General features: G+C 41.9%; 2 protein-coding genes across 2 annotated transcripts; both read left to right on the forward strand.

Annotated features, from left to right (window-relative positions):
- The first annotated feature begins 3575 nt into the window (after window positions 1-3575).
- Window positions 3576-4967, forward strand: LOC149175226 (uncharacterized). Its single transcript, XM_089421084.1, has 2 exons — window positions 3576-4274; window positions 4839-4967. The coding sequence occupies exons 1-2, from the start codon at window positions 3576-3578 to the stop codon at window positions 4965-4967; spliced, it is 828 nt and encodes a 275-aa protein (XP_089277210.1).
- Window positions 4968-5232: 265 nt separating this feature from the next.
- Window positions 5233-9973, forward strand: LOC149175227 (uncharacterized). Its single transcript, XM_089421085.1, has 2 exons — window positions 5233-9018; window positions 9113-9973. Exons 1-2 carry the CDS (start codon window positions 5233-5235, stop codon window positions 9971-9973), a joined length of 4647 nt encoding a protein of 1548 aa, XP_089277211.1.
- The last annotated feature ends 1110 nt before the right edge of the window (window positions 9974-11083 follow it).

Consider the following 11083-nt stretch of genomic DNA (forward strand, 5'->3'; position numbering starts at 1 on the left):
AGAGGGAGGAAAGAAGAAATACATAAATAGAGAAAGGTAGAGAGAGAGAAAGAGAGAGAGGGTGAGAAAGTAGAGATGGAGATGGAGCATGAGGGAGAGAGTAGAGCGGGAGAGAGAGAGAGAGAGATGGAGAGATGGAGAGATGGATCCAACCTAGATATGGTATGTGTGTATATAAAAACCAACATAGATCCATCTTAACCTCAGATCTATCAAGCGTTGAGAGGGATCAAATCTCTTTAGGTGCAAATATTTCCTCGATTTTTGCACTCAAAAAAGAAGTTTTCACCTCAAGAGATTTGATTCCTATCGGTGCTTAATATATTTGGGGTTAAGATGGATCTATGCTGGTATGTTAACACCCCATTTCGGTCACTACATTTTTAAATAATATATGTTAGAGATGAGATTTTAATAATCTAAATATGTCAATTAAATTGTAATCCTAAAATTGTTTTATACAACCTCCCATTCCAATCACTATACTTTTATATAATATATTTCTTTTCTTAGTAAAAAATATTATATTATATTCAAAAGTTGAATATACATGTTATGATTTAAAAGTGATTACCTAGGTCCTACAATCCTAAAAAATTGTTTGATATGTTGATTAATTAAAACTAGCCAAAGGCCCAAAGACTACAAGATGACTTTACGATAAAACACAACCACTAACAACATTTCCACCCTTAGTATAGAGGAAAAATTGATCTTATCAGTTTTAGATCATCATTGACTTTGCAACCTTATAAAATAACTGAAATAGAGAGTAACTATAACATGATATTCATAAACCCATGGACTTATCCATCAACTAATTCTAACATACCAAAAGAGCCTACAGGGAGGGAAAGAGCTTCTTTAGAGAGCTCATTAGCTTTCAAGTTTAATTCCATATATACATGCTTGAAGGAAAGTAATTAAAAGACAAGAAATACTCTTGGATAATTTGCAGTAAAGAGTTAGGATGGAAGTTTTCCACCAATATGCTCTTAGAATCCCATTTATTGATCAGCTGAGAATTATCAAGGACTTGCAACTTCTTGATTCCTTTATCTTTTGTAACCTCAAGGAAAGTCCAAAGGGCCATAATTTATACCTTATTGTTTGAGCCCCTTCCTGGAGCATATATGACATGAATATAGTGATACTAAGAGAAGAATAAGACTACTCTTAGTGTGCATAAAGGAGAATGGCCTTAGCTCACACTATCAAAAAATCCCCATGGGATTTATTTATCTAATCCAGGCATGACTAAAAACCTTGGCTTCTTACTTTTAGGATCTACCATATATTCCCTATGCATTATAATAATTGAAGCTACAGTAATTTCAAAGGGAATACTAAAGCTTCTGAAATTGATATAGTTCCCAGCCCACTAAAAGAAAAAAATTTAGGAAACCTTCAAATTGATAAATATCCTTATCCATAAGCATTCCCTACATGTGCTCACATAAAGGAGGCTTAACCCATAAAGGATTCTACTTGAACTCTTTCTCAATCGAAAGAAACACCTGAATTATGAAAGAACATGAAATAAAAATATGCGAGGAGGATTCCTCAATGAACTTAAATAGCGAAAAATAACAGGGACCAATCCATCCCCTCTTGACACCATTGTCCCAGGTCATCAACTTGTTGTTCAAAGTAAAGCTATAAGCAAATTTTGCATTTTAATGGAGCATGCAACTTCCATAAGTAGCTCCACCACCACTGCAACTTGTTAGAGAACTAGGCCTCACACCTAGTCTTATAACCCAATTTTGTAGTGAACTCTCTTATGCTCAAATTTTTGGACCAATATAGAGAATCTAGCTTATCTTCCTTTAATCTAATAAAATTTTAAGCCAAATTGTCAATATACAACCTCTAGTCCTCTGCTTCTCTTCCTACCAGGCCTGAGATCTCTATTGACTTCCAGCCTGCACAATTGATTACTTGAGGGGACCATGCTTTAACAACTTCTACAAAATAAATCCTGGCTTCATTTAGAAATTGGATCAGAGCACCCAAGAGCCAAAAATTGTCCTTATCTCCTAGCCAAGGATCCTCTCTCATCCTAACTTTTTGTCCATTATGATTTCTCCAAACCACCCAACTGCCAACAAGAGGAAATTATTCTACCAAAGCCTTCCACACGATAGAACCCTTTGAAGACTTTCTTGTACACCTGTACCAATATTCTATTGATTGATTATGTTAATACTTAGATTCATCACTCCTCCCCAAAGGGCATCATTATTAGTGAGGCTCCAAAGATTTATGGTTGCTAATTCCTACACAAAAAGAAAGGTATTCTTGATGCCCCATCCTTCCAAATCTTTTCAAGTAGCCAATAGACTCTACTTTACAAGAGGAATTCCCAAATGACACGAGCCTAACCAAAGAAAATGGAGACTTACCTTCTTAATTTTGGACAAAATATTCTTAGGAACAAAGACAATGGAGGTCCAGTAAACTTGTATGCTCTCCAAGACTGATTTAAGTAGTGTTGGAAAATCACAAAGGCATAAATATTTTCTTAACTTTTTAATTACTTGTGATCTTTTAGTTATCTTCCTATAGTTATTATTTAATTTATTTATGTCTTCTTATCATCAAGCAACTACCAAAACGAAACATGAAGATCAGTGACACAAGATGTAGGCTCTCAACCAGGGCAAAACCCCTCCTCGAGGGGAAAACCCAAAAATCTCTTCTCTTCTTCAAGAACCAAATCAAATGAGACAACCAAGACCCTTTGACTAAGACCAAAACCTCCATCCATCCATAAAGTCAGCTAGGGTCTATTTACTTATGCAACTTCGGTTCTACAATTCTGAAATTCATATTGTATCTTCGGTTGTGCAATTTCATTGTCTTATTGCACACATCTTCACAAAATTTCAGTCTCTCTTCTTCATTTGGTTACCTTTATTTATGCAATGATAATTCCTCTCTTCAACAACCTTTTCACACTCTTTTCTTGACTATCTAGCTGCAAATCGAATCTTGCTAGTCTCTTATCCCAAACTAAGTCGAACTCATGCGTACATATTGTAGTTTGTGGTTGTTCTTTGATGTCAACATGAGGATCTTGAGGCCAACTTGATGGTGGAGGAGAATTACATCAAAATAATTTTATTCGTTTGACACAAAGTTCCTAATAAGGGTATATACCATTCTGACAAGGACATAGACTCGTGACTCAACCCTAGAAGCCTTCAATGGAGGCTTTGACCTAGAAATAAAATAATAAAGCATGAAACCCACGCTAATAAATAATTTTTCTTTTATAATAAATTCTTATTTTCTTTCTTTTGATAAGTACATGACTCAAATACTTCTGTTGTACTATGAAACAACCCCCCCACTTATGTATAATAATAGCTAATGTTAGACATGATAATTCCTGCCACAGAAAAAACTCGCGTTGCAGGCCCTGCTCCCGCCTGAACCCCTGTGCGCCTCTGCCCTCGCCCCCAGGCTCTGCCTGGTCGGGCCCTGCGCCCGCTCCCCGGTGTCTTTAGCGTGGACCCTCTCGGGGCCTGCTGCCCGCCGCTCTGATCCCTCGCGCTCTCAGCGGGCCTGCAATGGCAGGATCCGCTTCCCCCATCCCGGCTGCAGAAAACCAAGAAGAAATTTTCGCCTCTCTATTGACTGAACCATCGGATGCAAGACCGCGCCCCTCTCAAACAAAGTTTATAAAAAAGTTGGATGAAATACCAGAGGTGAATCTTCCCCCCTCTCTCCCAAGGAAATCGGCAATAGCTCTATCAGAAAGAGGACTCGTCGGCCAGTTTACTGGGCTCTGGCCGTCCCCAAGAACAGTGCAAAAATGGGTGGAACGCAACTGGAGCACTATGACCCAAGGAAAGATCGCCATCAGATTTTGTGGCCGTGGGTATTATACATTTCTGTTCGAATCGAAAGAAGACAAGAACCTTATCTTCCGCAATGGCCCCTACTTCATGGACACTAGGGGTCTTTATCTGAATAGATGGACCCCGGATTTTGATCCGGAAATGGATATACCTAATGCTGTTCCTGTTTGGGTGCGCCTCCCTCACCTCCCACTTCACTGTTGGGGAGACGAATCGATAAAGGCCATCGGCAACGCAGTAGGAAAATACATCGACAGATCAGAGCCAAGAGAGAACATGCACGCATGTGCAAGGATCTACGTTGAAGTCGACCTCGGGAAAGGACTGCCGGAAGCAATCAAGATTAAGGTGGATCAATGGGCGCATATCCAGCAGCTGGACTATGAACAACTCCCCTTCAAATGCAAGGTATGTCATGAGTATGGTCATTTTGCCAATAGATGTAATAAGTTAAAAGTAAAAGAAATAGAAAACAACGAGGAAACTACAGAGGGAACTTGGGAACAAGTCAAAAGGAAAAAGTCCTCTTCTAATCAAGGCCCCAGCTCTACAGCTCCTCCTGAAAGAAGTCCCACTCCCCCCCCCCTCCTCCCCCTGTCTCATCCTTCCCATCATCCTCTAATCCCTTTGAATCTTTAGCAGGGGAAACCCCAATATCCCCCCCTCAATCCCCGCGCCCAGCTTCTCCCCGTTCAAACCCCCCTCCCTCTCCTCCCCCCACCATCGAAAGAATCCTTACCCGAAACAAAGCCAAAGAAGCCAATCAACCATCAGATCCCCCGAGAAAAGTTGGCAGGAAAACGAACAAAGAACTCAGGGATGAAACAGCAGCAAAGGAAATGGCAACTGGAACTCAGCAACCCATGGACTCATATTTAGGAAGGCTAAAAGGAAGTGGCGAAAAAACAAAGGAGAGGTCCGGATCTCACCCCACAGTCGGTAAATAATGAATTTGGTCTCTTGGAATTGTAGGGGAATGGGCTCCTCCCTAAAGATGAAAGCAATCAAGGACCTATTAAATCAGGAACAGCCAGATATTCTCCTACTCCAGGAGACCAAAACCACCGAGCAGGACTTTCTCCACCAAACTCAGCGATTTAAAAACTTCTCAGGTCTCTCCATTGGTTCAGATGGGGCATCAGGAGGAATAGGAACATTGTGGAACAAAAATAAGTGGGAAATCACCAACTCACACCAATGCTCTTGGTGGATCAGATCAGATCTAAAGTGTAAAAGCTCGCAGGAAATTTACCACATATACAATATATACGCACCCAACCATTACAGGGACAAAGCTAACTGCTGGAACACCATAGAAGAGGACATCAGCGTTCTCCAAAGCAGCAGGCTAATTCTCGGGGGAGATATGAATCTTATAAGGCAAGTGGAAGAAAAGTACGGAGGTATTTTTCATGCAGACCCCTCAAGAGAGAAGCTAGAAACTATCATACAGCTCTTCAACTTGATAGATATCCCTCTGTCAAATGGAAAATACACGTGGTCCAACAAGAGATCAGGCTCCCACAACATAAAGGAGAGATTGGACAGGTTTCTCATTCAGGAAGGAATAGCAGGCAACTTTCAGTCAATCAAGAGCAAAATAATCCATGGTTCAGCGTCTGATCATAAACCCGTGGTCCTCCTTTTGGATAAAGGTCCAAACCTTGGCCCTCTCCCTTTTAAATACAACAAAAATTGGGATCTCCACGAAGATTTCCGCACTCTCATTCGCGAGCAATGGGCTAAAGAAGTCATAGGGTCGCCTTATTTCGTTTGGGAAACGAAGTTAAAACAGCTCCGGACAGCAATAAAACATTGGGCGCGGGAGCAGGCAAAATCTGACAAGAAAAAGAAAACAGATTTGCTAGTAGAGATGGAACGCTGGCACAAAGAAAAAGAGCAAGTTCAATATACAGCTGAAGACCTCGAGAAAGAAAAAACTTTGTACAAGGAGCTCTATAGGCAAAATCGGGTTGAGGAAGAGGAGCAAAGAATAAGATCCCGTTGTTTATGGCTGAAGGCTGGGGACAAGAACACCTCTTTTTTCCACAATAATATCAAGACCAGAAGAGCCAGCAACCAAATAGACAAAATCGAAGTGGCAGGGAGGGAGCTGAAGGAACAAGAAGAAATAAAAGGTGCAGCCTTTAATCATTTTAAGGATCTCCTTACTGCAGACCCCCAACATCAAGACAGCGAGGCTTTCCTCAGTATTATAGAGAGCAAAATAAAAGATAACCACAATAACAAGCTCGAACAAGAGCCTTCAGAAGAAGAAATCAGAGAAGCCACCTTCAACATGCAGCAAGACAAGGCCCCTGGGCCGGATGGCTTCACGGTGGCGTTCTACAGGCAACATTGGGAAATTATAAAGAAGGACTTCGTGAGAATGATAAAAAACGCCTTCAGAAATCACAAGGTGGGGGAAAACACGAAATCCTCCCACATAGCTTTGATCCCAAAGGAAGCAAATCCAAAAACCTTTGACAGATTCCGCCCCATTTCGCTCTGCAATGTCTCATACAAGATTATCACAAAAATTCTCGCCAACAGATTAAAGGAATTCCTTCCCATCTTAATCTCTGAGAATCAGGGCGGTTTTGTTCCGAGCAGGCAGATCATTGACAATGTCATTCTAGTCCAAGAAGCCATTCACAGCAGCCTCAATAGAGGAGAGCGGGGAATGATCATCAAATTGGACATGGCCAACGCCTTTGATCGGGTGGACCACTCGTTCTTAAGAGCAGTCCTTAAAAAATTTGGCTTCTCCTCCAACTTCATCAGTATCATCTTCGGGTGTATCTCCAACCCTTGGACAGCACCTCTGATCAATGGTCGCCCCAGCAGTTACTTCAGAAGCTCGAGGGGACTAAGGCAGGGTTGTCCCCTCTCACCTTTCCTTTACATTCTTATGGCAGAGACTCTGAGTGCCCATCTTGAAAATCTCCGCAGTAAAAAAGAAATTACGGGCATCCGCATTGAACGAGGATTAAAGGAGATTAATCACTCGCTTTTCGCGGATGACACCTTGCTAATCGGGGGAGCTTCTAGTCTAATGGCCAGGAGGTTCAAAAGAGTCCTGGACGCTTTCCTCATCGCCTCTGGGGGCAAACTAAACAACAGAAAATGTAAGATTTACACTTGGAATGTCTCCCTTCAGATTCAACAAAGAATTTCTCAGATCCTAGACATTCCCTTACAAAGAAACTGGAGCTCCTTCTCTTATCTGGGCCTACCTTTGGCAAAAGAACACATTAAAGCAGAAGTTTGGACAAAACTTATTGAGAAGATGCGAGGCCTCCTCCAAAGTTGGGGTGCTTCCTGGTTGAACCTTGCTGGCAGAACCATTCTCATAAAGGCTGTTCTTTCAGGCCTCCCCATCTACCAGTATGCGGTTATCATGGCTCCCGCTAGTATTCACAAGCACATTGAGCTCATTATGAGAAGTTTCCTCTGGCAAGGGGGAAAACAAGACACAAAGAAATTCAGTCTTGTCAACTGGGAACAAGTCATTCTTCCGTATGAAAAAGGGGGCTTATCCATAAAAAAACCTAGTCTCTCCAATCAGGCCCTGGGGCTTAAACTAATCTGGAAGATCCTGTCAGGAAATGGCTCGTGGTGGGTGGAGATAATAAAAAGAAAATACCTCAGTGGCCAGAATTCCAACATTCTTCAGGATCCAATTATGGACAGGCCATGTACCCCAATGTGGAGATTGATTAAAAAAGTTTTGCCTCACTTCAGAGGAAATGTCTCTAAAGTTCCAGGTAGCGGAAAGAAGGTCAAAATCTGGGTTGACAGAATAATGGGCTCCAATCAACGAAATTCGCTTCAAGAATTGCAACCTCTTCAAGCATGGATGGAGGAGCGAAACATCCACACTCTGTTTGACATATCCTCTTGGTCTCAAAATAGGTGGCTCGATTGGAAAGATCTTAATCTTCCTCCGGAGCTTCGAGACCCATGGCACAATCTGAGACTTTCTCTCTCCGGCTCTGCCCCTATTAACAAGGAAAAGGAGGACAGATACATCTGGGATACCTGTGGGGGAAGCTTCACAGTAAAAGAAGGCTATAAATCTCTGCAGAACATGACACTAATAGCAAATTGGAATCTTCATAAGGCAGCATGGAAGAATGAATGCATCCCAAAGGTGAAACACTTCAACTGGGCCCTCTTAAAAGGGAAAATTTTAACAGCCGAGAACCTGAGAAAGAGAGGCATACAAGGCCCCTCGATCTGTTGTTTTTGTCGTGCTGCAGAAGAGACAATTCAACACATTTTCCTTAATTGCCCTTTCGCTCAAAGCTGCTGGGACCAGTTAGTTAGTCCTCTGGAAATCAATAGAAGATTTGATCAGGTAAACAACCTTCAGAGAAACTGGAAGAAAGAATATCCTTTGAACAGGAGAGGCAAGAATAACCTCATAAGAATTTGGAAATGTATCCCTGCTACGCTGTGTTGGAACATCTGGTTAGCTAGGAATAACTACGTTTTCAAAAATGGAAAGCTAACAATAGAAAGGATCATCGCCAAAACAATTGCAGGGATCTCAGAAGCTATCAGTACTAATCATATAGCCCGCCCAGATCAACAAAGTTGGACAAAGGAAGAGAAAGAATGGTATAACAGCTTCAATATCAGTCATTCACAAAGTTCCCCTCCTCAGCCTAAAGCAACGCAAAAGCACAACAATTGGAAACTTAGGGGAGATAAAGAGGAAATAAACAAATGGATTCTTGCCCAGAACCGTCCCCTTCTTCTATTTGACGGAGCTTCAAAGAGCAATCCCGGGAGAGCCGGTGCTGGGGGTATAATTAAAGATCAGAAGGGGAACCTCATATGCAGCTACGAATGGGGGCTCGGGACCGCCAGCAATAACGTAGCAGAAGCTTATAGCCTGTTACTAGGTTCCTCGATTCTACATAAGCGTGGAATGCGGAATGCCTTAATCCTTGGGGACTCGGCAATCATTATCGCAGCAATGAATTCAGGCAAAGAATTCACTAAAACAAGCCTCAACAACATCAAAGAGAGGATAATTGACAATATCAGACACCTGGGGGAAGTCACTTTTATGCACGTGTTAAGGGAGAACAATGCAGATGCGGATTCTCTAGCGAACAAAGCGGTCAACCGGCAGCAAGGACAGGTCAATGAGAATGGCAGAAACTATGAAAGAGCAATCCCTTAAGAATCCTATTTATCTGACAGACTTCAGGATTAGCCTCTGCAGAATTTGTCAGTACCCCAATCCCACTGCGGGCTCTCCCTCACTAAATCCTCCCTTTTCTCTCATTTTGCCGGCGTCTCCCTTACACCTTGATCTCAGAGTATCTCTTCCTCATCCTCCTCGTGACTTCCCCTACGAATTTGCAGTTAAACGTCCTCTCCACACTCGCGAACTTTCCCTCCTAAATCCACAATCGGATCTGTCTGCAGTTCCCCAAGCAAAATATCTCCTCCCCGACTGCCCCCTCCCGCTCCTTTATATCCCCCCTCCCTCCCATTCGTTTTTCACTCCTCTCTCGCATAACCAGTTTCAGTTTGGGCTAGTGAAGTTCTCAGAGCAAGGAAGCTCTCTCAGCGGCAACAATCAGCCGTCCCCAGCACCCGACCACCTTACCAGCGTACAGCAAGCAAGCCTCCAGAGTTTTATCGGCCCCCCAGCCTTTCACTCAGCGCTCAGGTATAAATTCAGTATTCAGAAAATCGTTTTTATACTAATCAGTTCGCTCTCAGTCACGGCAGAAAGACAGCAACCTGGAGCTCAGAGGGATGGAGCTAATCCGCTTGACAGAGTTCTGGACAATGACACCTGCACCCTTTGCAAAGAGCATTGTTTCATGATTGCTCGCTTTGTGAAGCACCACAACGAACTCCGGGAGGACTTCATTGCAGACAGCCGATCCAAGCGCAAAAAGCTGGAAAAACATAAGAAGGAAATTGAGAGCCTCAAGGACAAGTGTGAACATTTAGAGGAGGCAATCAAACACATTAAAAGCATCACGGAGAGCATGCAGGCAGAGGCTTCCTCAAAAGACAGTCAGCAGGAACAGCAGAAAGAAGCTCAAATGGAGGACACAGTGAACCAGTTCTGGAGTTAATCCCATGAAAAGCAAAGTATGCCTAATAGATGGCCTTTTTGTAAGATAGTATAGTAGATATCTTTTTCAGTACCCCTTTATCAAGTTAAACTCTCAGAAGTCAAGGGCTGCGCCCCTCTTTTGGACTTCTTTACTTATCTCTCTTCTAGCATCCTATGTATTTCCCCCTGCTTTCTGCAGTTTTATAATATATGAGTAGACGACCTTGTAAAAAAAAAAAAAAAGTACATGACTCAAATACAATTATAAAGATCGATACTAGTACATTTTAGATGGTGGAGGAATAACTTGTTATAGAGTGTTATACTAGTTACATTTCTCAACACTCCCTCTTAATTATCGAGGTATTCATAATTGTTCAATTAGTACAAGGTTGACCTCAATTTGAATTTATCCAAATCCAAGAAGAGTACAACAACATATACAATGCTAGGGATACCATCACTGCCAAGGTATCTCACATCAAAGATCTAAGTATCATGACACTAACACAAAGAATCCAACTCAGGGATTTCAGTGCCATACACTCATCTAGGGATCTAAGACACTTATCAGGACTAAGGTTTTATCCATGCATCTTCCACTATAGGTACTATCAGGCTTCAGGGCTAACACCAACCCACAAGGATCTAGGTATCATATCCAAGGTCAAAGCTCCACAAGACTAATGATACCCTCCCTCACCGAGATCCAGACATCATCAACGAGTGGGCCAATATGTCCTCCCAAGTACCATCATACAGGAAACTTTATGGTACTTCATCTCTCCCTCTCAATCATCAATCCAAGCATGCTTGTCAAATATTCAAAACTTCTCAGGGAGAGATTCACACATAAACTACTTATTCAACCATTAGAACATCTAGTAGCTTCACAATCCCAACCAGTATGAAACTTCCAATGTATAATTTCTTGTATGTTAGCACGAAATTCTGAGGTCTTCAACTATTTTTATGTTGCTTAATTTTTCACATAATCCAAACACATCTCCACAAAAGGTTCCTTCTTTAGCAACACCCAACTCAACCTCAACACTTTTTCCAAAAACATCCAAGTCTTGTTTACACTTTATTAATCGTGAATAACCATCAGTAGTGCTTCATTTATTCT

The sequence above is a fragment of the Pinus tabuliformis genome, chromosome 4_1 (assembly GCF_031772625.1).
Source record: "Pinus tabuliformis cultivar Carrire ecotype Pingquan chromosome 4_1, CPIR1, whole genome shotgun sequence".
NCBI lineage: Eukaryota > Viridiplantae > Streptophyta > Pinopsida > Pinales > Pinaceae > Pinus > Pinus tabuliformis.